The sequence below is a fragment of the Drosophila takahashii genome, chromosome 3R, assembly GCF_030179915.1.
Source record: "Drosophila takahashii strain IR98-3 E-12201 chromosome 3R, DtakHiC1v2, whole genome shotgun sequence".
In the NCBI taxonomy this organism is placed as follows: domain Eukaryota; kingdom Metazoa; phylum Arthropoda; class Insecta; order Diptera; family Drosophilidae; genus Drosophila; species Drosophila takahashii.
In genome coordinates, this window is record NC_091681.1 from 28,447,104 (window position 1) to 28,471,126 (window position 24,023).

A 24,023-nucleotide genomic window follows, 5' to 3' on the forward strand; every position below is an offset into this window, starting at 1 on the left:
AAGGTCATTAAATTAGGATAACGTTAAAAGGTAAATTAATATTTTATTATTTCTTTATTACAATTTAATTCTTTTTTAATTTCTGCCAGTGTAACCGAAAGCATCACATCAGAATATCCACTACATTTAACAATTTAATCTCACACAATGATAGCCGGCGCCTGCGCCTTTCTCTTAGCTCTCTCTGCCTCTCTTTCCCGATCCTTTCCTTTGGGGCTTTCACCTGTTCGGTGCGATTGTATTGGTGCTCAGGCGATTGGAATCAAACATTTCAAAATTTCCCTGTATTTTGAAAAGCTTTTCTCACCCACTATTTTTCTCATTGCAAAATATTTCCAATACTTAGGCAATCATTTCTCTTTTTCCCACGTGAATGTATTGGTTAGTGGATCTTTTTGTTTTGCTTTTTAATGTTCTCGACTTCTATTTTTAATTTTCAGTTATTGATATGCCAAAAAAATCTTGTTTCACGTAGTTATACGTATTTCCACCATAGGTCTACAGATTATTATTTTTTGTTCTATATATTTTAAGCGATTCCTGTTGATTTTTCAACGTCATGTCTGCGAACGGAAAACATTTTGCTGGCAATCATTAATGTCACATATGAAAGTATACGTTTTTTGTAACAGTCTCGGAAGAAAACACCTCCATGATTCATACATTTTTAATTGCAAAACGTGAAAATGGCTTAAAATCAATTTCCTCAAGATCATTGTACATCCGATCTGGTATTATCTTTGCCCTCTAGATAGCATTTTTAACTCTTGATCACGTTTATTAAATCTTCTGTATTGTTATATTTAATTTAATGAATTTAAAGAATAATGTATTCAAGGAACCATGTGCTTTAAATAAGTTTAATCGAGAAATGATTAGAATAGTCTGTTGAGTTGTTGTATATTTTAAATAAAAACCTTATTTGTTAATTTAAAAACTTAAAAGTATGCAAAGTATGCTAGTTTATCCTTGACATGAGGACAGGATTATTAATAAGGGGTGTTATGTTATTGTTAATCAAAACTCATTTTTAATAATAATAATAATTTATCAATGATTGCCTATATTTAGGAGATCACACATAAATGTATGTATTTATGAATGCAACCAAAGCCACCTATAAATATAAGCCAATTTGATATCAGCATATGTATTTACTTTTTTGGGTTTTGTTGTTTTTTGTCTTGGAGAACATTTTTTGGCACTCGGAGGCTGTTGAAAAGTTTAAAATAAAATCAAAGCAACACCCACAGACTGACGTAATTGTTTTCATTCAAAACAAAAAGTTTTGAAAAAACAAAACTAGATCAATATATTTTTATATTTACAAATATATAGCAGGGGTGAAGAAGATATACAGTAATGAGAAAGACCCTTGAGAAAACGTTGAAAAAAAAACATTGTAAAACAACGAAACAGTCTGAGCAACTTGCTAAATTCGAAAACGAAATCATGGCCATTGGATCGGATCTGTTGACATGTGTTAGTTATGGAAAACCAAAGTTTTCATAATTCCAAAATATACGCGAATTAAATAAGTTCATGAGTGTGGAGCGCTCAGCTTGGCTCAGACAAGTGCTCAATCTTGTTAGAAAAATCGCGACCATATTTGGCGAAAATAGCATGGAAAAGTGCAATCCGGCCTGTGGGGCATAGACGACTTGGGTTAGTCGCATCAGATCAGTCAGACGAAAGGCTACACTGAAAAAATAAGAGCTTAAGAACATTTAGTTTTATTTTTAATATGATGTGGAAAAAAAGGAATTCCAGAGTTTCATTCGGGATTAATTTATTCAAAATATAATAAAGTTTTAGCTTGTGGAGTTTAATTTGATTTAATTAGATTTTAATTTGACGACTTGGGTTAGTCGCATCAGATCAGTCAGACGAAAGGCTACACTGAAAAAATAACAGCTGAATAACAGTGTGATGTGGAAAAAAGGAATTATAGAGTTTAATTTGGGATTAATTTATTCAAAATATAATCAAGTTTTAGCTTATGATTTTAATTTGATTTAATTCGATTTTAGTTTGACCACTTGGGTTAGTCGCATCAGATCAGTTAGACGAAAGGCTACACTGAAAAAATAACAGCTTAAGAACATTTAGTTTTATTTTTAATATGATGTGGAAAAAAAGATATTCTAGAGTTTAACTCGGAATTAATTTATTCAAAATATAATAAAGTTTTCGCTTGTAAACCATCGAATCGAACATCATATAATAGTGACTTTTCTTTATTTTTCAAATCAGTCAATCGAAAGATCACTGATCGACCGCGAGTAGGGTGCATCGGAAAATGAAATATAATCTGTGGGGGGAGGCGGCGGTGTTGGGGGCGTGTGTGGGACTAGCCCAGTCTCAGGGGCCTCTGATGACTCAATTGGCGCCGGCTCCTTGTGAATGAAGCGATCGCGAACTGGTTGGAGCTGTGGGCAGCAAAAGGAAATCTTCGCTGCGAGCTACTTGCCTTGCCGAAGCCTGCAACTGGCCAAGGTGAGCCGGATCGAATGTCGTGCGCATGTGAACAGCGTTTTGGCACTCTTCAACATTGTCAGTGTCAATTATTCGAGAACCCGAGAGATGTCGGGGACCTTGAACTTATCGCCAAGCCCCATGCAAATGTTGGCCATTAGGCGTGCGCCGGAAAACAATTGTTGCTAAGAAATTTATAGAAATTGTTCACACTTGGCAGGGAACACAAATCTTTTGATTGCGATTCAAGGGCAACTGTTTTCAAAGACGTCGACAGCTGCACAGAGCGATTGACATAGACATCTAATGTGTGTAGTTTAAGATTGTGCAAAAAATAAGCAGAGTGTGCCAAATTGATCTTACGAATTTACAAAAATATATTTTTTATTAAGGAAACGAAAACTATTATGTATTTTCATATTTTATTTGAAATCATTGCTTAGGTAAACGCCAAATTAATTAAATATAAAATAGTTCAAAACGTTTTAGATAAGACTGGCTTTTAAATTTCCCGCCAAACGTGCTCCAAAGTTCTTCACCTTCTGGTCACACTTAACTTTTACCTTTTTTATTTGTAATGTCATAACAAACAACAATGTCGTTCGTGGACAAATTAAACTATTATAGTAAACGAAAATCGTTTAAATATGGCATACCCTTCCTCATCATGATGGTGGCCGGCTCCTTTGGACTGCAGCAGTTCTCGAACCTCAGGTGGGCATTCAGAAAACACCGGTAAATCCTTATTAAAGTCAACCCATGGCTCTTCCCACCTTTACAGGTATCAGTACGCCAAGAAGCAGCCGGTCACGCCGGAGGAGATGAAGAAGTACGGCGTGAGCATGAAGAACCGCCAGGAGGTGACCCTGGAGTCGGAGTACGACAAAGTCAAGTCCGTGGACATAGAACACTGGGAGAACAAGCGCGGTCCACGTCCCTGGGAGGAGGAGGGTCAGCCCTCCACGGCAAAACACTAGACTTTGTGTTCCCTGAACATAATAACCTGTTAAAAGCAGACTGTTTATTGTAAATAGCCATAATAATAAATATTGTTAAAATTTAGCAAATACCCTGTAATTAATCGATAGCTTTCGATAGTTTTCACAGGCCGATAGTACTGTGCGTGCCCAACGGTCATACTAATATTTTCTGTTTTGCAAATAGCAAGAAAATAAAATGGGAGAAGTAAAACCCGCTAAAGTGGAAAACTATAGCACGGGGAACGACGCAAACACGCTGTTCGTGGATGGTAAGCCGCAGTCTTTGTCCCAATCATTAGTTGACTTACATATAATGGCACTTCCACAGGGGAACGGGTGCTGTGCTTCCACGGACCGCTCATCTACGAGGCAAAGGTTCTGAAAACAAAGCCCGATGCGACGCCGGTTGAGTACTACATCCACTACGCGGGCTGGAGCAAAAAGTAAGCAAACTTAATGGCCAGGAAACCGATCTTCAGTACTGCCATCTCACTTTCAGCTGGGACGAGTGGGTGCCCGAGAGCCGAGTGCTCAAGTACAACGATGACAACGTCAAGCGCCGCCAGGAACTGGCGCGTCAGTGCGGCGAGCGCTCCAAGAAGGACAATAAGAAAGGTGGGTTTTAGGAGCAAGCAAGTCATCCTCCACTAAACCCTCTCCTTAACAGGCAGCGCCAAGGCCAAGAAAGTGGAGCAGATGCGCAACGAATCGCGTGCCTCGACGCCCTCCAAGGACAGCAACACCTCGCAATCGACCGCCAGCAGCATACCGACGACCGGTGCGGGTCCGGGCAGCAAATCGGATGCCGGTAGCACCAGCAGCACGACCACCAACAGCACCAGCACCACCACGACGACCAGCCGGGCCAACCGCAAGTCCACACAGTCGGCAGCGGTGCGACCCGGCACGCCAAGTGAGAAAAAGGAGGACGCAGCCGCCACCGCCGCGGAGACCACAGAGGACGAGGCAGTCACACCGGTGGCGCCGAAGAAGAAGCGGATGAGCGAACAGCGGCCTTCGTTAACGGGCAGCGATGTGGCGGACAGGGCGCCCTTGCCGCCCACCACCCCATCCACACCCACCACCACCGCGGAGCCCGCACCTTGTGTGGAAAGCGAGGAGGCCTACGCCGCCAAGCTGGAGGTCAAGATCAAGATACCCGACGAACTGAAGCACTATCTGACCGACGACTGGTATGCGGTGGTGCGGGAGCACAAGCTGCTGGAGCTGCCCGCCAAGGTGACCGTGCAGCAGATCTCCGAGCAGTATTTGGCCCACAAGAAGTCGGTCAAGTCGACCAGCGCCAGCAAGGAGGTGGCCATAAACGATGTGCTCGACGGCATTGTGGAGTACTTCAATGTGATGCTCGGCTCCCAGTTGCTGTACAAATTCGAACGCACCCAGTATGCGGATGTGATGCAGAAGCATCCGGACACACCGCTCTCCGAGCTCTACGGATCCTTCCACCTGCTGCGCCTGTTCGTGCGGCTGGGCTCCATGCTCAGCTACTCGGCGCTGGATCAGCAGTCCATGCAGAATCTGCTCGTCCACCTGCAGGATTTCCTCAAGTTCCTGGTGAAGAACAGCGCAATGTTCTTCAGCATGAGCAACTTTATCAACGTGGACCCCGAGTACGTGCGAAATGCACAGTAGGCCATCATCTCCTCCTTGACTTGAAGTGAAAATTTCATCCAAACAGTTTGCAATAACGCGTTAGTTGCTTCTAACAACTGGTTTGTAAATTAAAACACAAGTAAAATGATTTGTAATAAGCTAATGGTAATAATGCTAATAAAATGTCAGCACCTTGTAAAGATTAGTCATCATGGTCGCTTTCCGACTCGCTACTACTGCTGCTGGTGGGGTAGAAGTCGCGCAGATCCCTGGGTTTATCCCGCTCCTTCTGCTCCTGCTCCAGGTACTCGTTTTGCACCTTGACTATCTCGTCGCTGCTCTTGCAGGCGGCATAGGCGTTTAAGAGCTTATCGTTCAGCTCCAGGAAGGCGTGACCCCAGGAGAACTTGCCGAGGAACCAGCGAGCCTCCTCGGTGAATCCACAAATGTACAGAGTGGCGGCAATGGCCTCCACACAGCTGAGCTTGCAGGGTTTGCCATAGTTTATGGGATTGGCGGCCACCAGGAAGGGCAGCAGACGCGGATGTGGGCTGCGCATCCGGGCGAAGGGCGTCTCGTCCAGCTTGGCCCACGAGCAGTCGATCACGGCCACGCCGGAGGACGAAACCACTTCCCGATCCAGCGGACTGACGCACAACTGGCCAACGGGCGAGAGGACGAGACCGGGAAACTTCTGACCCAGGCGGAGATTGGAAATCAGACCCAGGCGCGCCAGTTTCCTGCCCGAGCACTTCTTCGGATCGCAGTGGTTGAGGTCCCACATGGCCACCGAGAACTCTGGCGGCTGGCCGAGATCGTCCTTGACTTCGGCTCCTGAGGATTCCGAATCCGAGCTGTCGCCCTCGCTGCTGCTGCTGCTGTTGGCCAGTTCGTTGGCCTGCTGGGCAAAGTTGCGGGCGCAGTTGTGATTCGCCTTGACATTGCGGTAGGGTCCTCCTCCTCCTCCTCGCTTTCCCTTTCCTTTATTCCGGCCACTCATTCTAAAAGGGTTTAATTCTTAATTCCAAATTCTCGTGGTTTTCAAGCTGCCCACCCGTTTTGTTTTGATTGCAACTTGAGGTGTTCTGAAATCTTTGTGACGTCACAGTTGGCGAGTATTAAAAAAGCAACGCTTTTGTTACGTTAATTCTTTATTTTTTAAATTGTTAGCTTGACATTAATATATTTAATTCTCTAATCAGATAAAAATCATCGAAAATTAAATAAGGAAAAGTAAATACGTCACAAAAGGTTTATCAAATTCCAATTTAACGGTTTCTGCCCTTGCGGCACCTTAACAACGCCATGCCTGCCCCAGAAGTTATCGCATGCCTATCGATAGCTGCAGCGTGCAACCCTGTCACGCCAGCGATGAATGGAAAAGAATATGGCGACCTGACTCTGGAGAAAATTTAGAATTTGTCCGGCAAAAGTAGTGTGCAATACGAGTAAATGTATGTATTAAAAGTGCAAGTGCCTGCTGTGCATCCGAAAAGTGTGCAATTAATCTAAGGGCGCTCGATTGAGAAGCCGCTGGGGTCAAAGTGAAATGTGTGTGCCCCAAAAACCCATTGTTGTGTGAAGTGGACAGGCGCGCCAAAAGGGCTCGAATAAATGCCACCAACCGAAAGATGCGTAATGCAGTTCGGGCATAAACATTAGATGACTTGCTCAATAACAATTAGCAATTATAGAGAAATAATAAAAGAAAGCCTGGCGACGCGCACAACACACACACACACGCATAAAAGCGGGATACGGGCACACGTACACGTCCGTATATCGATATTTTAGCGAGTTGCATTTCGCGCCGTGGCGGCAGAGCAAAATAAAGCGAAAAAAACGGAAAATCATTTGGCGTCCATTTGAAAATAGCCTCGTAAAATACGCCTCTTACTAATCTATATTGTGTTGCTTCTTTCTTGGGTTCCTTCCTAACCTGCGGCCCACCCCAATTCCATCCTCACCCCTGCCGGAGTACAGTTGCGCCCTGAAGCCAAAATAGAGCAAGCGAAACCGCGGGGAGGCTAACGACAAGGATACGAAGATCACAGGACACACAGCGGCAGCAACGGCGAGATGGGCGAGGTCAAGTCCGTCAAGGTGGACAACTGGGGCGTCTTCTTCCTCCAGAAGCTGCAGAACTTCTTCAACAAAACGGACTACTGCGACCTGACGCTGCAGTTCCGGGACAACTCACAGCTGAAGGTGCACCGCCTGGTGCTCAGCGCCTGCACCGACTACTTCAATGTTCTGGAGCAGACCTGCGAGATCGTCGACGATGCCCTCATCATGCCCAACGAGTTCCAGGCGGACGTGGTGGTGCCCATTGTCAACTTCATGTACACCGGCACGTTGGAGTTTGAGCTCAAGATGTACGGCAAGCTGCTGCGCACCGCCAAGGAGATGAACATGACGGTGCTGCTGAAGCTCCTCGAGGCGCATCGCCGCACCATGGAGAACGTGAACCGCCAGCAGAGGGTAAGTACCTCTTATTTATCATTTGTTACTTGTTATTTAACCTGGTATGCCATTCCTTTTAGCCTCCCAGTCCGAAGGGCATCCGCCGGCGCACCGTGGGACAACCCAGCTCAGGTCTTCCCCAGCAGCGCGTCCTGGGACCGTCGCCCACGTCCCGGAATGTGGCCACACCCACCATGCAGCGGGGCAACACACAGCGCGGACCCACTGGCAACCCAATGATCCGCACCTCGAGCGGCACAATCAAGCAGGAGCCCACCTCGCCATTCGAGCAGCTGCGGAAGGGCTATAACAACAACAAGAGGCCGGCACAGACCAGCCTGCTGTCGCCGCCCTCGAAGAAGCCCAGCTTGGAGGAGGTCAAGGAGTTTGCCGAGCAACAGCGGATGCGTAAGCAAATAGCTGCGGAGTACGGAGATCACGATCCTGAGTACGATGGCGGCATGCTGTACGATGATGTCCATGCTGGAGACGACGATGATGATGATATGCCGCCGCAGCCATCGACGTCCAAGCAGCAGTCGCCGCAGGGCACGCAGACCCAGCTGGAGCACGGATCTACCACTATCATCCTCAAGCAGGACTCGCCCAGCCAGACGCCCACGATAATCGTGAAGGATTCGTCCAACGCCAAGCTGAACCACACCAAGATCATAGCCGAAGTGCTGCGCCAGTATCCGCACATTGTCAAGGGCCACAAGAACATCAAGCTGAAAATAATGCCCAACACACCGCCCGCAGAGAAGTCGGCACCGGCGGCAGTGAAGCCAGCACCGACTCAGTCCGCCTCCACATCGCCACACAAGAAGTTGCATGTATCCTTTAAGGCCGACAAGAATGCGCCATTGATCACCGCTCAGCAGAAGGCGGCCAGTTCGCAGCAGAAGACTGCAACTACGCAGGGTATCTCTTCTCAGGCACCTGTGGCGAATCCACCGGCAAATGCGGCCGCTGCGCAGAAGAGACGGATTGACAGCAAGACAATGCACGCCCTGATTGCCCAAGGAGCCGAGAATACTACAGGTGAGTGGAATCTACAAAAGTGTAATAACTGGCAGCTAGAGCCCTGCATGAATGGATTCAATTTTTGTTTCATGTAAATGAATTTAAAGAATTATTTTGAATTTTTCGTTTTATATGAATGAATTAATTAGAATTTTAAATTTAATAGAATTGAATGAATTTGAATTTTGAGTTAAGAATTGAGTGAATGAATAGCATGAATTCCGAAATAATTCAAACTACAATTTCTTTAGAAGAAGAAAGGGCCATAATTTTGTGATTAAATCTGTTTGCATTTTATTTACTATGCAGTTTACATTGATTTGTTAAAAAATGTCCACTTATTGTTCTTAAAAAGCACAAATAAAACCTGGCAAATTCCATAAATTCATAAAAATTATTCATACATTCATTCAATTCGAAGTTAACATTGATTTGTTAAAAATTGTCCACTTCTTGTTCTTAAAAGAAAGCACAAATAAAATCTGGCAAATTAAAAAAATTTATACATATTATTCATTCAATTCGAAATGAATTAGAAAAACATTCAATTTATTTTACATAGAATTGAATTAACCAAATCAAAAATTTTTAAAATAGTGTGCCATTATAATGAAACAAAAATTGAATGATTCACGCAGGGCTCTACTGACAGCCTTCAAAGTCAATGAAATTACTTATGATCCAACTATTTAGTTTCCCTACCAGAAAGTAATGATTTTTCCTTACTTCAGGTCCCTGGCTGTGCCTGCGGTGCGGCGTAAACGGACGCCCCATCAGCATTCCGTCGTACCGCGGCTTCCGACGCCATCTGATCAACACGCACAAGGAGACCATTGATCCGGCGCTATGCGAGCACTGCGGCTGGCGGTCGGGCAACAACCGGGAACTGCATTTCCACATGTACATGGAGCACCAGATCAAGTCTCTGCTCTACACCTTTGCCGAGTGCGCGCTGTGCAACCAGTCGTTTTTGACCAAGGGCGAGCTGGAGGCGCACATCAACGAGGCGCACACGGACGACAACAAGCAGCAGTGCATCTACTGCAACAAGGTATTCGAGCAGGAGCTGCAGCTGTACAGGCACATGAAGAGCTACCACAAGGAGCAGGCCCTGGAGGATGGCATAATCGATGAAACGGACGAGGAGTTCCTCGGCTCTCAGGATGAGGAAGAGGAGGAGGAGGAGCAGGAACCGCAGCAGACTGACAAAGTGCGAATCCTTTCGGACATCAGTCTGCCCGCCACCAGTGCCATCGCAGTGCAGCAGGAGCAGCTGCAGCACCAGCAGGAGGAGGAGGTAGAGCAGGTGCAGCAGGAGGTCAAGTTTGTGGGTGCCGATGGCAACGAGGTGGAGCTCACGGATGAGCAGCGCAAAGAGATCCTTTCGCAGCTCAACCAGCAGCAAGCAGGCGCCGCCGCCGGTGGAGTGGTAATGGTGCTCAGTGAACCCGAGGCGGAGCCCGCGAAGCAGGAAACGGATGAGAAATCCCTGGCCGGCACCGAGGAGGAGTACGATGACAGTCAAATCTACAGCGAGCTGGCTGCCGCCGACTCTGTGGAAAGCGCCAGAAAGAACGTGGCCGATGAGAGCAAAGAGTCGATGGACGATAACCTCGAGTGGGCTGAGAACCTTATTGCAGAGTCCGAGGAGCAGAGCAACAAGGAGGTGAGTTGTTTATCTATAATTCCGTTAATTCCTACTATAACATTGTTTCCACTTTACAGCCGAAACTAGAAAAATCACGGGATGACATCAGCGAAAAGCTTAAGGAGCTGACCGGCGACTGGACCGAGGATGAGAACGATGACGAGGCCGATGGAGATGCCCATGGCAAGCCTGCCGCCACAGAGCTTGCAACCGAACTGGCCGCCAAGCACCCAGAGTCCACAGAGGAGGAGGACGACATTGACTTGGCCCTCCAGTCTCTGCACAAGGGACCTGAAGATCAAGCTGTGGAAAAACCCGGTGAGGAGTCTGTCGATGATGCTGTTATTGCGGCCTCTAGTATAAACAATGAGCCAGAGAAAATGGAAGTAGACTCCGAAACGCCGCAAGAGAAGGCTCCAAAAGCAGACGTCACGATCAAGAAAGAGCACGGGGTCGAAAACGAGGAAGAAGAATTTATCAAGGAAGATGCACCAATTGCAGACGCCGAGCCCGAAGCGGCAGTTCCCGATGATGATGTGCATCTGGAGGCCGATAACATACGCAAAGAGCTGCTCGATGAATTGATTGCCGAGGCCGAGAAACCGAATCAGGAAAAGAGCATGGATCAACCTGAGGAGAATGCTACGGCAGAGGCATCCACACCAGCCTTAGAAAGTGAAGTGACGGAAGAGGATGACCTGGTGCCACCCACCCAGCTGTCCACCGACCAAATGGAAACTGATGAGCATGAGCCGGAAGCGGATAAACCGGTTAAGAATAATGATGATGCCAGGACGACAGACAAGAAGGAAACCGTCGTAGAGGACAAGCCAAACAAGAGTGGTGATGCAGCAGAGCCCGAAAAGGCGTCCCCAGAAAGTGCAAAAGCTGCCGAGGAAACGACGACGTCCGGTGAAGCAGCCAGCGTGGACAAGGTGAAGAGTCTCATTAGCGAATGGGCGGACGATGATGAGGAGGAGGACGAGAATGGGGTTAGTGCGGCGGCGAAGGAGGAGCTATAATTACTAGATTTATTTATGTTCTAAGTTCGTTAGCAGATAATAGCATCTGAGCTCGCTAAGAATTTTCGGTTTCTATTGTAAATTAAATTGTTAACGAAGATCGCGGTGGATGATAAGATACGCATATGCACAGGTTAAAGTGTATAAGATCTAATCTACACGTCCCACGTACTTGTAAATCCCCTCCCATCCCATCTATGTTGCGCTGCTCGCACGGAAATTGTAAAACTCGTAGGAGTCCCCCTTAAATGAGAGATCAGAGACCAAACAACCCAAGATTTAGCTATTTATGAGTGTCCGTTTCACACACACCGCCACCAATAGAGCAACCAACCAACATTTCAAGACTAGGTAAACACTTTATATATACACATATGCCTATTTACATACATATAGAGATGTAGTACATAGCTGTTGTTTTAATTGGTTTAAAACAAGAGGCAGGATGTTCCCAGATAAATAAGTAAAATGATTGACGTTTTATGATTGGTTTAGTAATATTAATCAAAAATGAAAAAGGATGCCCTTTTTTTTGATTACCAACTTAAGTGTAAGGTTTATTATATATAATAAAAGCATAAAAAAATAACAAGTACTTTGGAGAATGCAAAATATAAATGTAGACGAAAAGATATTTTTTTTGCTTTGTATTCTGGCTATATATGTATAAAAAGATTCAATGGAAATGCACATATCAGGGGATCTTACAGCTGCCAATGCGTAAAAGTTATGCTATCCTATAAAATAAGGGCACAATCGGTCACAGCGCAATGAAGATTACTCTAACCAAGATTCCTATTCCTCATCTGAAAAAGAGAGATAAGTTAGCATGGAATAGTAACCCACATAATCCTACTACTTACCAGATAGATAAAAATTAATGACACACATCGTGGCAAAGCCGGCGGCCACAGTTGCGAACTGCGCGAATCCCGCCCAGCGTCGCGTGCTATTCGAGTGCCAGCGCGCCTTCTCGCGCGGAATCACTTCGCAGACGGTGACGTAGAAGAGCGTGCCACCAGCCAAAGCCTGAACGATAGGCAGCGTTTTGCTGGACCAGGCGGCGGGCACATCCACGATAAGCATGCCCAGGCCAATGCCAATAACAGCGCCCAGAGCAAACACCGAGATGCCGACGAACTGGGCGCGAAAACTGGTCTGCGGATTCGAGCGGAACTCGAGTCCCAGACAAAAGCCCATCACGAACTTGTGGCAGGCGACGGCCCCCAGAAGAAATAGAACCTAAAGCGAGACAAAGCGGATTCCGGTTATCTAATTAGACTGCTTCAATATTTGCGCAAGATTGCGCACTAACTACTCTCGAGTGTCTAACTATGTCAAGGCAGGCGGCACCGACCTTTGTGGAAGAGTTTTGGACCCCAATGGCCAATCCCTCGATGGCCGAGTGCAGGGACAGGGCCACAAAGAGGCCCAGGGTGCCGGTCATGGACTGGACGCAGGGCTCCGTGTGGCTGGTGTGGCAGATGCGGGCGTTGGCGTCCTCCACGCTGGCGTCATCACAGCCGGATGCGCTGTACGGGTGATCGTGGTCATGATCGCTGCTTGATCGAAACACAAAGCAATTAGTAGGGGGCAGGGAAATGCATTAATTCAACCTACTGTTCATGCGAATGGCCGTGTGACGTAGGCTCCGCTGATAAAAGAGGCGCCCGCTCACCCACTGCACCATAGCCACTGCCATTATTAGTGGGTCGCCTTATGGGCTCCGTTTCCGGAGCCTGGGCATGTGTGTGCTGTATGGCCTCGCCAAAGAAGTAGTGTATGAACTCGTCGATGAAGTAGATGATGAAGAAGCCGCCGCACATGGCCACTTCAGCGAATTTCGAGTCCATTTGCTCGCGCACCTGTTGCGGTGTCGGTTAACAGGTAATCAAATTCCATAAATTAAAGCAACCCGAACTCACCTCGGGCAGAATGTGAACCAAGGCGGTGGCCAGCAGAATGCCAGCTCCGAAGCAGAGGAGCAGGGAAGTGGTCAGCGGGAAGCGGCGACGATTCCGCTCCGAAATGCAGGCGGGCAGCATTCCGGATAAAAGGCTTCCCAGCCCGAGGACGAGCATGGCCAGAACCTTCTCCAGGTCGCCACGACTCGTGGCAGCCAAGCCGGGGCTCGGGGTAATTTCCATGGGTAAAGCGTCGTTTGCCAAGCTCATTGTTTCAGCTGCCAGGCCTTGTCATCAAGAGTGGGCCAGTAAAACACACAAAAGTTCGTTGCATTTACTATTTTTAAACTAAACCGATGCACACTGGACTCCTGTTTGGCTCAGAATACCAAAACGCTTCTTCTGGTGTGACCAGCCATGTCCCCGAAAAAGTAGTGCAGATAGGCCCCATTCCGATAGCTGTTATCGAAAATGCCCCTGGATTCAAAATTCAAAATTTGACCGTTTCTGTCCTGGTTGTCCGTTTAAAAATGCATCGTCGTTGTATAATCTGTGGCCAGGAGCCGGGCGACCACTGCGTCTATCCGCGCAACATGACCGAGGCACGCCGTTGGCAGAACCTGGCCAACCTCAGCAGCTTCGACGTGGACACGGAATCGCTGTGTCGCCACGGATGCGTTTGCTCCGCCCACCTGGACGCAGACCACCGGGGATCCAGCTCGGAATCGGAGGGCTCATCTGGTGCTGCTGAGGGGACAAGGACTCCGGCCGTCCTTCAGGAATCCAGCGTCAAGTGGAGCTCTTCGGGATCGGGATCTGTGCCAGGCTACCCCACCAACAGCAGGGTTGTCCAGGAGATGCAGGATCAAAGCAAACAGAGTCTTAGTTCGGAAAGGCGGGAAGGGAGCAGTGCGATCCGATGCAATAATGGTTTCTGTCGCTTTCGAAATGCCTGCAACAGTATGTTTCAGGGCAATCCCTATAACTACCAAACCCAAATGGGTCAGAATTTCGCCAATCCACAGGCATCTTCTAAATTAAATAGAAGGGAAAATCAATCAATGATGAGAAACACAAGCACCAGAGCTTCTCCCGAAGGTTGCACTTGGTCAAACTGTCCAGCGCAAACGGAAAACCACACCAGAATTTCTGCAGGAGATCCCTACAAAGCTACGAGAAACACGAGCACTAGAGCTTCTCCCAATGTTTGCACATTGGCAAACTGTCCAGCACTAAGGGAAAACCAGTATAAAGCTCATCCAAGAGATTCCGGAAGCCAGGAAAGTACTAAGAAAACACAAAGGAAGGAGAGAGAAAGACCAAAGTCCTGTGAACGCCCATCTTGTTCCGTTGTAAGGAAACAAAGATCGGAGGATTGGAAGCCCCAAGGAGATGATTTTCGCAGCTTAAGCAGTACGCAGACCTGGCGAAGTTACGGCGCCTCCAAGATACCAATGAACCAGATAAACAGGATTAAAAAGCCGGAGCTGAAGAACCAATGCTGCCAGGTTTGCTTTAACAGCCATTTAAAGGATAGGGAGGTGCAATGCTCAAAGGTGGCTCTGCAGACGCAAAGTTCCAAGCCTTTTGGTTCCTTCAGTTACCAAACAGGGAGTTCATTCACAGGATTCTCGGCAGGATATACCACTAATTCAAGTAACTTCACCTACGGCGGTGAGCGAAAAAATACAAATGCCATCAATGTGCTGCTTATGAACGGCACCAGAAATAATGACTACGATAATTCCTGCTGCTGTCCAACCAATCTTCGTCCCTCGGCGCCGCCTCCAGAGATTTGCGTTCAGGAATCGGATCTCACGGAGAGCAACGAACGAGCCGTTTTTCCGGAAATCGACAAGCCAAACTATAGAGTTTGTCGGTCTGCCAACGAGACCAATGTTTTGGTGCTCGAAGAAGGTCCAATGGATGGGTGTACCCAAAAAGCTAAGGGGGAATCGGATGAGGCAGCTGGCGAGGCACACAATCAGGCTGATGAATCTAACCAAAATGGCATTAAAGAACAGCAGAATGACTTTGTGAACAACTGGCTTGATTGCCCGGCCGCGGACAACTTCACCAAGGTCCTGGAGTTGCAGAGAGCTCGCATCAAGGAGCTGGAGAATCTGCTGCAGCAGCACAACCTGTTGCAGCAGACCATCCAGCACAAGGTGGCGGAGCTGCAGTGCACAGATAATATTAAAAGTTGACCAAAGCACATCCTTTGCAAGTATCTAAAGCACATTCGTTGGCTTTCCAAGGGTTAAGAGTGTTTTATTCGCAATTACCGCTAGAATTCCAATGCCAAACTCTCAGTTTGAACCATTTAAATCAAGAGCAATCCGTAAGGGTCTAGGCAGCGGTCTGGATGACATCGGTGTAGAGCTTGACCTTGGTGGCAATGCTCATGTCGACGTACTTGTCGCCAATGGAAACGATTAGTCCACCGATGATGCTGGGGTCCACACGGGAGGTGATCTTCAGGGACTCGTTGCCCTTGAGGAAGGACTGAAAGCGAGGAACCAGTGAATGTAGGAACCAAAACGGGGCAGTAAGAAGTAACTACCTTAAGGGCTCCCTCGAGCTGCTTGCTCTGGGAGGAGTCCAGGGGCTTGGCGGTGACCACCTCGCAGACAACCTCGCCGCGGTGGGCGGCCATGATGGTCTTGTAGGCGTTGATCACGGTGTCCAGCTTCTTCAGGCGACCGTTGTCGGCCAGCAGACCCAGCAGATTGGCGGTGGCCGGGGCGAAGCGCAGCTTCTCGGAGGCCTCCTTCAGGGCGGTGGCCATGACCTTCTTGTTGATGATCGGGCTGGTCACATACTCGCGCAGCTTCTTGTCGCCGCGGATGGTGGCCTGCAGGGCGGTCAGGTCCTTCTCCACCTGGTCCAACTGGCTCAGCTTGGAGGCGGCCGAGTACAGGGCGGTGGCATAGCGACCCTCCAGACCGAACACCTGCACTGGGGGCTTCACCGTCGCCTGGGCGGCTGCCGAGCTGAGGGTGCGGCTCTGCGGGATTGTTAAAAGAGGGTTTAATAAACAGAAACTGCCTCCGGTTTGTTGGGTTAAAGTGGGCAAAAATTACATAACCAAGAAAAGCGCGTTAGATAATTGTACAAGAGCGATGGTGGGTTTTCCAGGCACTAGTAATATGCGTTGCGCTTTCGATGGCTTGGCTTTGCACGCGGAGAGTTCCAGTCTCCTTAATAAATTCACTTAAACCTACCAAAATTGCCAATTTGTTAACAGAGGCCATCGTTTTTATCCCGAGAATCTTTCAGCTAAAAATCGCAGCTGTAACCAGGGTTCCGTTATTCGTTACGGGACCTTTCGATATCTGCGCCAGGGTTGCTTTGAGATCGGGGACAGCTATCGATTACCAAAAAAAAGCTAGATTTAAATATATATAAACTAGCTAGTAAAAAAATTGGATTTCAATAAATTTTAAATTTGTATTTATAATTTTTCGTTCATTTACCATAATAAAAATGTCCATTACCAAAACTAAACTCATTTCAAATTTACAATAGTGATGTCGTGAATTGAATTTTCTCAAAACGTTTATTGAAAAAGTAGCTAACTCGGGAAAGCTGGCGGGAATTTGAAACAACTCCGTTTGAGATTCGATTCACGTCTTTTTTATTTGTTTAAATTTTTTAAATTGTGATTCTCATATTCTCTTTTGCTCTTCAATACGTATGACTTTGGACTTAAATAGAAACCTAAATATGTCTGAAATGGTTGCGAATATGTGAATGTTGCATAACCACACGGGAAACTACAGTTGAAAACACTTTGGGCCTTCGGTTGGGAGCGCGAATTGAATTCCAGTTTACTTGTCATCTGAAAGGAAGCAGGCTGTTAGAGAATTCTTTTGCTAGCAACAAATAGCGTCATCTTTTACCTTCATCCTCGTCCTCTTCCTCGCCCTCGCCATCCTCACCGTCCTCGTCGTCGAATGCCTCCTCCTCGTTCTCCTCGTTGTCCTCCTCGTCCTCGGGCTCCACCTCGATGTCAGGTACCAGATAATACTGCAGTGGATTTGGCCAAAGGTCGTCCTTTATCAGTTCTGCGATCTCATCGTTGACGGGATCGGTGTTATCCGAGAACCAGTCGAAGAAGGTCTTGTACTCGGAGTTGCGCTTCTTCTTGTTGCCGTAGGGCTTCGTCAGCAGCAGTTTGAGCAGGTTCTTTCCCTCCTTCCACTTGATGGGCGTGCTAGTGGACGCGGGCCAGTCGCCGTTTTCTGAAGCAGCTGAAAGTGAATTAGTTATTGGAGGACCTTTTTGGGGGATATCCTGCCGGACCTACCCGCTGAGTTTAGGTGGAACTCTTTGGTGAGCACCTTGTTCTCGAAGTAAGGATTCTCGTCGAAGTGGAAGTTGATGCGGTAGCCCGATTTAATGTCCTCGAACTCCTCCACCTCCAGTTTGTTGAGGGCGTGCAGGCACTCCTCCTCCTCCTCGTCCAGAATGCCGGATACTTGCGGGTGGTTGATAAACTGCAAGTATGGTATATAAAAGCATTTCTTTCAGTGATTTGAACTTAAATGATTTTTAGCCCCCAATCGGTTAGTTATTTAAATACAAGACTGGGAAAATTTGTGTATTTCCCGCAGAGGCCCGCCAGACGGGTCTATCGATAACACGATTTTCTCGGTGGGGTAAATGAGCGGGGAGCCGGCGGCGAAGGAAGGCATTGCAGCCCAAGATGAACAAGAAAAATTCCTCGAATAGAGAAAATTTCTTGTGCATGTGTGGCCTGGGTCACGGAACCCACTACAATGTCGGACCCTCGAAAGAGAGCTCTAATACTCAACGATAGACACGCGGACCGGGCCGCAGCCATGAGGACTCACCGAGGTCACCCAGAAATTGGGGATCCGCTTGACCAGTTCGCTGCGCTTCTCGTAGCACGGCTTTCGCAGCTTGTTGTACTTCTGCTCCACCTTGAGGATCTCCTCGCTGGCCTTCTCGTTCAGCGCGTCGATCTCGTTCTGGCAGGCATCAATCTGCTCCAGCGCCTCCGACTCCTCCTCGTTGTTGCCGGCGGCTGCGGTTGTGTTCCCGTCGGCGGGGGCGCCGTCCAGCTTGGCTCGCTTTGGCACGCTCGACATTCTGCTCGCTCTTCCGGTGTGCGTGCGGTCGTAATTTGCGAGATATTTGACCAAAAAGCGGCGGTACAGTTGAGCAGAGAAGAGAAGCGAAGCGGATTTCTACCTTGCGTTTGCGGCTGCAGAGCTGTCAGTGTATCGATACTATCGGTTGGCCGGCCAACCACCACCCGCGCTTTGCAGCACTGCACTTTCGGCGCTTTCCAACACGCGCCGACTATCGATAACACTCCATTTGTTATTTCTCTCCGCCTATCGGGCCCTATCGTTCTTCGATATCGAGATTTGATGCCGAGCTGTAATAGCTGAAAATATTTTATAATTTTATATTCGCATCGTTTTCGAAAACATCCGCAACATGGCCACGGCTGAAGCCCAAATCGGTGTGAACAAAAACTTGCAGAAGCAGGACCTCAGCAACTTGGTAAGCAGCCCGAAAAGGACCGCCCGACGCCGCCTGCCCTTTTTTCTCTCCGCCCGTGTGTGAAAGTGTACGCGTCGTCATCATGGAAGCCGCTTCCCGGGAAAACAGCGGGGCGAGGGAGGCCAGGACGCGATCAGATACCCTCGAGCGGACCACAGCCGGCTGTCCAGCAGCCCCGAGTGGGTTTTCCCGGGGCCAACAGCCGTTTGTTGTGGCTCTGCAAACGTAGGGAAAATGCAGCACGTGGCGCTAAATTTAGGGACTGTTTGGTTTTCCCCGGGGTTTTGGCCCTGCCTTTGGGATCGATTTTTGCCCGGGCGAGATTCAGAGCCCGGCCAGCAGCTCAGTTGCGCGAGGACAGCCCGACTGTTGTCATCCATTTAGCTGATGCAATTCAAGCGACATTCTAACCTCAAAATCGACGGCTTTCCCATATACACACATGCAGCTGAGGCGGCGGGCTGTTTTGTCGGGGGGCGTGGCGGTGGTAAACGAGTCTTGTTTTCACCCACTTTTCTCCTTGATCCTCTCGATCAAAGTTTATTAATCGGTTTGCATTTGCCCCTTTGCAGGACGTGTCCAAGCTAACGCCTCTCTCGCCAGAGGTCATCTCCCGCCAGGCAACCATCAACATCGGCACCATCGGTCATGTGGCCCACGGCAAATCCACGGTGGTCAAGGCCATCTCCGGCGTGCAGACGGTGCGTTTCAAGAACGAACTGGAGCGCAATATCACAATCAAGCTGGGTGAGTGCCGGGATCCGTCCAGGATAACCATAGTTCTAGCTCCTAGCCTAAGTTAGTCGTATGTTGATGTTGATCCTTCCTGCTCTGCTCGCCTGTAAACCCGTAGTGCCCTAAGAATGTATGTAAACCTTCTCGGCTGGCCGATGATGATAACCCCACAAAATCCTGTCTAGCCCTAAGATTAATCTTACTTAACACCGTTCCGACGACGGCACACCGCGTAGCCAACTCTGTCGCTGCTTTATATCGAAATACTGTTGAAAGAAGCGTTCTGCGAATGATTGTCTCTTGTAACTCGTACTCCTGTGTATTTTGTTTCCTTAAATTAAATTAAATTAAATTGCTGGATTATAGCACGCGTTGCCTTGCCTGTCAAGGTGTGTCGTCGCCTAAGTAGACTAAAAAGACAGAAATCTCCCATAGAATATTTAAGAATCTCTTTCTGTTAGCTTAGTCTTGAATTTGCCATCTTTATTGATTCGACCGATAATCCAGCAATTTAATTAATTGCCAATCTTTTTCTTCTTTTTCCCCATCTCTCCGGTTTTTTCGTTTCCTTCGGTTGCGACGCGCTCAAAAACAACCCGCCATCCAATCCAAAAATTGTCCAAAACTTGTCATTTGCAGAACGCTTAAGCGAAAAGAAAATCAAAAAACTTGTGAGCTCCAGGCAGCAGCGACAGCAGTACGAAATCAAGCAACGTTCCGTCCTGCGACACCTCTCTGAATTGCGGCGCCACAGCAGGTTGCGCCGTCTCTCGGCCCCGTTCTCCATGCCATCATCCTCCTCGTACAGCGTGGGCAGACGCACCAGCCGGCGGAGCAGTAGCCAGACCTCGCTGAGTCCCAGCAATAGCAGCGGCTATGGCAGCGTCTTTGGCTGCGAGGACCATGACGTGGGATCTCTCAAGGGATCCGCCGATCTAAAGCGACGACGTAGCTGCGGTGTGAGCACGCCGACTCCAAACTCCAAGCGATCCAAAAACAACGAGGGACTGATGGTCAAGAAGCCGCCAAAGGGCGAGTACATTGTGGAGCGCATTGAATGCGTCGAGGTAGATCAGTATCAGCCAGTCTTCTTAGTCAAATGGCAGGGCTATGCGGCCAGCAAAAACACCTGGGAGAGCCTGGCCAATGTGGCGGATTGCGTCCAAATGGAGGAGTTTGTGCAGCGGCATCAGCAGCTCTACGAAACGTACTTGGCCAAGATAACCAGTGAGCTGGAGAAGCAGCTGGAGGCCCTGCCGCTGATGGAGAACATCACGGTGGCCGAGGTAGATGCCTTTGATCCGCTTAATCTGCAGCTGGACCTCATTCTACTGGCCCAATACCAGGCGGCAAGCAGTCGCAGCCAGCGGGAGCCGCAGAAGATCGGAGAGCGAGCGCTGCGCAATATGCAACTCAAGCGAGCCCAATTTACGCGGCGCAAGCAGCTGGTAGACCTCGCCATCTTTGAGCAACGCATGAATGTCGTAGAGCAGCCATCGCCTCCCATACAAGTTGAGAACAACGTGGATCTGGAGACCATAGACAGCAATTTCATGTACATACAGAAGAACATAATAGGCGAAAATGTGCCGAAGCCTGAAGCGGGGCTTCTGGGCTGCAAGTGCAGTGATGAGGATGGTGGCGGTGAGGAATGCGCCGCCTCCACGAAGTGCTGTGCCCGCATGGCTGGCGAGCTGTTTGCCTACGAGCGAAGCAACCGACGACTGCGCCTGCGTCCCGGCAGCGCCATCTTCGAGTGCAATAGCCGCTGTGCCTGCAAGGAGACGTGCTCCAATCGTCTAGTGCAGCACGGACGACAGCTGCCGCTGGTGCTCTTCAAGACGAGCAACGGCAGCGGCTGGGGTGTGAAGACCCCGAGTGCCCTGCGAAAGGGGGAATTTGTGTGCGAGTACATCGGGGAGATCATCACCAGCGACGAGGCCAACGAGCGGGGAAAGGCGTACGACGACAAGGGCAGGACGTACCTATTCGACTTGGACTACAACACGGCGCAGGAGAGCGAGTACACCATTGATGCGGCCAACTATGGCAACATCTCGCACTTTATCAACCACTCGTGTGATCCGAATCTTGCCGTCTTCCCCTGCTGGATCGAGCACTTGAATGTGGCCCTGCCGCACCTCGTGTTCTTCACGCTGCGTCCAATTAAAGCGGGCGAGGAGCTGAGCTTCGACTACATTCGCGCGGACAACGAGGACTTGCCCTACGAGAACCTCTCGACCGCTGTGCGCGTTGAGTGCCGCTGCGGGGCGGACAATTGCCGCAAGGTCCTCTTTTGAACGGACACAAAGTTATCTTCTTTTTTTTTGTTAAGTCGGAAAATACCTTAAACTGCATTGGCTTTTACTATTTTCAATTGGCGCATGCCGGCCATCTGTAATCAGATTTATATTATGAACAACTAATTGATTGCATTTTAACTATTTATTTGTTAATTCTTTTGCACTGCCAAATGCGAATATCGACGAATCGTGGATTATATTAAGTTTGAACAACATACGTCTAGGGAATAAATCGAGAACGCTGTATAATTTGTACATGTAATTCTATACATTTCATTTTTTTTCTATTATTGAACTAGGTTAACAGTAGTGTTTGGACAAACCACCTTTATAATGTGCTGAAATTAAGTACGGTATTATGTATGTGTAAATCAATATTTCACAATAAATAACTTATGATAATTAAATGATGTTATGTATTTATTTATTTAAGCCTTATGTTTTGGAAAACAAAATCTAGTGTAGCCACATAGCATATATTTAGATTTATCCACAGAAGAGTAGAAGAATTAAGAAATATGTTCTCTATAATTCATTTCGCCCTGCTTTTAGGTTACGCCAATGCCAAAATCTACAAGTGTGACAACCCCAAGTGCCCGCGTCCGGCCAGCTTCGTATCGGATGCTTCGAGCAAGGACGACAGCTTGCCCTGCACCCGACTCAACTGCTCCGGAAACTTCAGATTGGTGCGGCATGTGAGCTTCGTAGATTGCCCCGGTCACGACATTCTTATGGCCACCATGTTGAACGGCGCCGCTGTGATGGACGCCGCCCTGCTGCTCATTGCTGGTGGGTACTTACGATCTTAATATTACAAAGACACTTACTAATTTATAACCCTCTTATACAAAGGCAATGAATCATGTCCACAACCGCAAACATCTGAGCATCTCGCGGCCATTGAAATCATGAAGCTGAAACAGATTCTGATCTTGCAAAACAAGATCGATCTGATCAAGGAGAGCCAGGCGAAGGAGCAGTACGAGGAGATCACCAAATTCGTCCAGGGCACCGTCGCTGAGGGCGCCCCGATCATCCCGATCTCGGCCCAGCTCAAGTACAACATCGATGTGCTCTGCGAGTACATTGTGAACAAGATCCCCGTGCCGCCGCGCGACTTCAACGCCCCGCCCCGTCTGATCGTCATCCGATCCTTCGACGTCAACAAGCCGGGCTGCGAAGTGGCTGATTTAAAGGGCGGCGTGGCCGGCGGCTCCATCCTGAGCGGTGTGCTGAAGGTGGGCCAGGAGATCGAGGTGCGACCGGGTGTCGTGACCAAGGACAGCGACGGCAACATCACTTGCCGTCCCATCTTCTCGCGCATCGTCTCGCTGTTCGCCGAGCAGAACGAGCTGCAGTACGCCGTGCCCGGCGGTCTGATTGGTGTGGGCACCAAGATCGATCCAACGCTCTGCCGTGCCGATCGTTTGGTCGGCCAGGTGCTCGGCGCCGTTGGCCAGCTGCCTGACATTTACCAGGAGCTGGAAATCTCGTACTACCTCCTCCGTCGCCTTCTGGGTGTCCGCACCGATGGCGACAAGAAGGGTGCGCGCGTGGAGAAGCTGCAGAAGAACGAAATCCTGTTGGTTAACATCGGATCCCTTAGCACCGGCGGCCGCATCTCGGCCACCAAGGGTGATTTGGCCAAGATTGTGCTCACGACGCCTGTCTGCACGGAGAAGGGCGAGAAGATTGCCCTTAGCAGACGTGTGGAGAACCACTGGCGGTGAGTAAACTCAGTCCGCTAATAGTTTCTTTGAAATAACCTTTGAATATTCCCTTTCAGTTTGATCGGTTGGGGTCAGATCTTTGGAGGCAAGACAATCACACCCGTTTTGGACAGTCAGGTAGCAAAGAAGTAGAACTAAGTTAGGATCACATTGGTTCTACTCTTGCAAACAACACCAGCGACGACATCAGTAGCAGCCTCTTTGCCCTGCTCCTTCTTGTCCCCCAGCTCCATTCTTCCCGTGTCCGTTGATCAAACCGAAAACAATTAAGTACCAACAAGAAATACATACCTAACTTAATTTATTGAATTTTGTTGTCGAGTATGTATATAAAAAGAAAACACACGTTCCGCTTGCGAGTGTTGTGCATCTATAGCAGAATCAGGCATTACAAAAACAACTAATAGGATATACCTTACATATTATATTAACTAAAGGCAAATCTGATACATCGTAAAATTGTTTTTATGATTTAAATACAAAAGAAAAACGAAAGGAAAAAAACACGTAACAAATTGTATTGCATTTTTTACAATTAAAACCTCAAGAACTGACTTGTTATTTTGGGAATGTTGGAGTGAAGGTTATGTT

The 24,023-nt window shown here is 48.2% G+C and overlaps 9 protein-coding genes across 11 annotated transcripts; 5 read left to right on the forward strand and 4 right to left on the reverse strand.

Moving 5' to 3' along the window:
- The first annotated feature begins 3,032 nt into the window (after positions 1–3,032).
- On the forward strand, positions 3,033–3,531 carry l(3)neo43 (cytochrome c oxidase assembly protein COX16 homolog l(3)neo43). Its single transcript, XM_017143651.3, has 2 exons — positions 3,033–3,189; positions 3,257–3,531. The coding sequence occupies exons 1-2, from the start codon at positions 3,071–3,073 to the stop codon at positions 3,450–3,452; spliced, it is 315 nt and encodes a 104-aa protein (XP_016999140.1). The 5' UTR covers positions 3,033–3,070; the 3' UTR covers positions 3,453–3,531.
- A 36-nt stretch (positions 3,532–3,567) lies between these two features.
- MRG15 (MORF-related gene 15) lies at positions 3,568–5,274 on the forward strand. Its single transcript, XM_017143649.3, has 4 exons — positions 3,568–3,724; positions 3,784–3,898; positions 3,955–4,070; positions 4,123–5,274. Exons 1-4 carry the CDS (start codon positions 3,652–3,654, stop codon positions 5,106–5,108), a joined length of 1,290 nt encoding a protein of 429 aa, XP_016999138.2. The 5' UTR covers positions 3,568–3,651; the 3' UTR covers positions 5,109–5,274.
- On the reverse strand, positions 5,215–6,150 carry LOC108058724 (18S rRNA aminocarboxypropyltransferase). Its single transcript, XM_017143650.3, has one exon. The coding sequence runs from the start codon at positions 6,067–6,069 to the stop codon at positions 5,272–5,274; it is 798 nt and encodes a 265-aa protein (XP_016999139.2). The 5' UTR covers positions 6,070–6,150; the 3' UTR covers positions 5,215–5,271.
- A 237-nt stretch (positions 6,151–6,387) lies between these two features.
- Cp190 (centrosome-associated zinc finger protein CP190) lies at positions 6,388–11,859 on the forward strand. The gene is made up of 5 exons (XM_017143578.3): positions 6,388–6,523; positions 7,053–7,550; positions 7,613–8,573; positions 9,287–10,221; positions 10,281–11,859. The coding sequence occupies exons 2-5, from the start codon at positions 7,149–7,151 to the stop codon at positions 11,223–11,225; spliced, it is 3,243 nt and encodes a 1,080-aa protein (XP_016999067.2). The 5' UTR covers positions 6,388–6,523; positions 7,053–7,148; the 3' UTR covers positions 11,226–11,859.
- Positions 11,840–13,499, reverse strand: Zip88E (Zinc/iron regulated transporter-related protein 88E). Its single transcript, XM_070216067.1, has 5 exons — positions 13,151–13,499; positions 12,846–13,090; positions 12,583–12,784; positions 12,089–12,467; positions 11,840–12,031 (listed from the first exon to the last, which is right to left on the reverse strand). Exons 1-5 carry the CDS (start codon positions 13,397–13,399, stop codon positions 12,021–12,023), a joined length of 1,086 nt encoding a protein of 361 aa, XP_070072168.1. The 5' UTR covers positions 13,400–13,499; the 3' UTR covers positions 11,840–12,020.
- A 31-nt stretch (positions 13,500–13,530) lies between these two features.
- Positions 13,531–16,135, forward strand: LOC108058741 (uncharacterized). The gene has a single exon (XM_017143675.3). It carries the CDS (start codon positions 13,660–13,662, stop codon positions 15,334–15,336), a length of 1,677 nt encoding a protein of 558 aa, XP_016999164.2. The 5' UTR covers positions 13,531–13,659; the 3' UTR covers positions 15,337–16,135.
- On the reverse strand, positions 15,375–16,491 carry ATPsynO (ATP synthase subunit O, mitochondrial). The gene is made up of 3 exons (XM_017143676.3): positions 16,354–16,491; positions 15,693–16,136; positions 15,375–15,634 (listed from the first exon to the last, which is right to left on the reverse strand). Exons 1-3 carry the CDS (start codon positions 16,381–16,383, stop codon positions 15,479–15,481), a joined length of 630 nt encoding a protein of 209 aa, XP_016999165.1. The 5' UTR covers positions 16,384–16,491; the 3' UTR covers positions 15,375–15,478.
- Positions 16,492–16,742: 251 nt separating this feature from the next.
- On the reverse strand, positions 16,743–18,378 carry Set (NAP domain-containing protein SET). Of its 2 annotated transcripts, none has more exons than XM_070216068.1 (4): positions 17,986–18,378; positions 17,439–17,628; positions 17,032–17,373; positions 16,743–16,970 (listed from the first exon to the last, which is right to left on the reverse strand). In XM_070216068.1, exons 1-4 carry the CDS (start codon positions 18,241–18,243, stop codon positions 16,960–16,962), a joined length of 801 nt encoding a protein of 266 aa, XP_070072169.1. In that variant the 5' UTR covers positions 18,244–18,378; the 3' UTR covers positions 16,743–16,959. The 2 variants fall into 2 exon arrangements, with proteins under 2 accessions (XP_070072169.1, XP_016998999.1); XM_017143510.3 differs by having other exon boundaries at positions 17,032–17,382.
- Positions 18,379–18,474: 96 nt separating this feature from the next.
- Positions 18,475–23,982, forward strand: eIF2gamma (eukaryotic translation initiation factor 2 subunit gamma). Of its 2 annotated transcripts, XM_017143509.3 has the most exons (5): positions 18,502–18,664; positions 19,237–19,411; positions 22,255–22,491; positions 22,555–23,428; positions 23,489–23,982. In XM_017143509.3, the coding sequence occupies exons 1-5, from the start codon at positions 18,599–18,601 to the stop codon at positions 23,562–23,564; spliced, it is 1,428 nt and encodes a 475-aa protein (XP_016998998.1). In that variant the 5' UTR covers positions 18,502–18,598; the 3' UTR covers positions 23,565–23,982. The 2 variants fall into 2 exon arrangements, with proteins under 2 accessions (XP_016998997.2, XP_016998998.1); XM_017143508.3 differs by lacking the exons at positions 22,255–22,491; positions 22,555–23,428; positions 23,489–23,982 and adding an exon at positions 20,039–22,109 and having other exon boundaries at positions 18,475–18,664.
- The last annotated feature ends 41 nt before the right edge of the window (positions 23,983–24,023 follow it).

Excerpts from the sequence above, each read along its gene's own strand:
- Zip88E (XM_070216067.1), bottom strand. The coding sequence starts at position 13,399 with ATGAGCTTGGCAAACGACGCTTTACCCATGGAAATTACCCCGAGCCCC. Across the intron at positions 12,785-12,845 it reads CACGGCCATTCGCATGAACA|CGATCATGACCACGATCACC; the intron begins GTAGGTTGAATT and ends TCGATCAAGCAG. Across the intron at positions 12,468-12,582 it reads TCCAAAACTCTTCCACAAAG|GTTCTATTTCTTCTGGGGGC; the intron begins GTCGGTGCCGCC and ends GTCTCGCTTTAG.
- Set (XM_017143510.3), bottom strand. The coding sequence starts at position 18,243 with ATGTCGAGCGTGCCAAAGCGAGCCAAGCTGGACGGCGCCCCCGCCGAC. Across the intron at positions 17,629-17,985 it reads CCAATTTCTGGGTGACCTCG|TTTATCAACCACCCGCAAGT; the intron begins GTGAGTCCTCAT and ends CCATACTTGCAG. Across the intron at positions 17,383-17,438 it reads GTTCCACCTAAACTCAGCGG|CTGCTTCAGAAAACGGCGAC; the intron begins GTAGGTCCGGCA and ends ATTCACTTTCAG.
- eIF2gamma (XM_017143508.3), top strand. The coding sequence starts at position 18,599 with ATGGCCACGGCTGAAGCCCAAATCGGTGTGAACAAAAACTTGCAGAAG. Across the intron at positions 18,665-19,236 it reads AGCAGGACCTCAGCAACTTG|GACGTGTCCAAGCTAACGCC; the intron begins GTAAGCAGCCCG and ends GCCCCTTTGCAG. Across the intron at positions 19,412-20,038 it reads CAATATCACAATCAAGCTGG|AACGCTTAAGCGAAAAGAAA; the intron begins GTGAGTGCCGGG and ends TGTCATTTGCAG.
- Cp190 (XM_017143578.3), top strand. The coding sequence starts at position 7,149 with ATGGGCGAGGTCAAGTCCGTCAAGGTGGACAACTGGGGCGTCTTCTTC. Across the intron at positions 8,574-9,286 it reads AGGAGCCGAGAATACTACAG|GTCCCTGGCTGTGCCTGCGG; the intron begins GTGAGTGGAATC and ends TCCTTACTTCAG. Across the intron at positions 10,222-10,280 it reads AGGAGCAGAGCAACAAGGAG|CCGAAACTAGAAAAATCACG; the intron begins GTGAGTTGTTTA and ends TCCACTTTACAG.
- LOC108058724 (XM_017143650.3), bottom strand. The coding sequence starts at position 6,069 with ATGAGTGGCCGGAATAAAGGAAAGGGAAAGCGAGGAGGAGGAGGAGGA.
- ATPsynO (XM_017143676.3), bottom strand. The coding sequence starts at position 16,383 with ATGGCCTCTGTTAACAAATTGGCAATTTTG. Across the intron at positions 16,137-16,353 it reads TTAACAAATTGGCAATTTTG|AGCCGCACCCTCAGCTCGGC; the intron begins GTAGGTTTAAGT and ends ACAATCCCGCAG. Across the intron at positions 15,635-15,692 it reads AGCTCGAGGGAGCCCTTAAG|TCCTTCCTCAAGGGCAACGA; the intron begins GTAGTTACTTCT and ends CCTCGCTTTCAG.
- LOC108058741 (XM_017143675.3), top strand. The coding sequence starts at position 13,660 with ATGCATCGTCGTTGTATAATCTGTGGCCAGGAGCCGGGCGACCACTGC.
- MRG15 (XM_017143649.3), top strand. The coding sequence starts at position 3,652 with ATGGGAGAAGTAAAACCCGCTAAAGTGGAAAACTATAGCACGGGGAAC. Across the intron at positions 3,725-3,783 it reads AAACACGCTGTTCGTGGATG|GGGAACGGGTGCTGTGCTTC; the intron begins GTAAGCCGCAGT and ends GCACTTCCACAG. Across the intron at positions 3,899-3,954 it reads TACGCGGGCTGGAGCAAAAA|CTGGGACGAGTGGGTGCCCG; the intron begins GTAAGCAAACTT and ends TCTCACTTTCAG.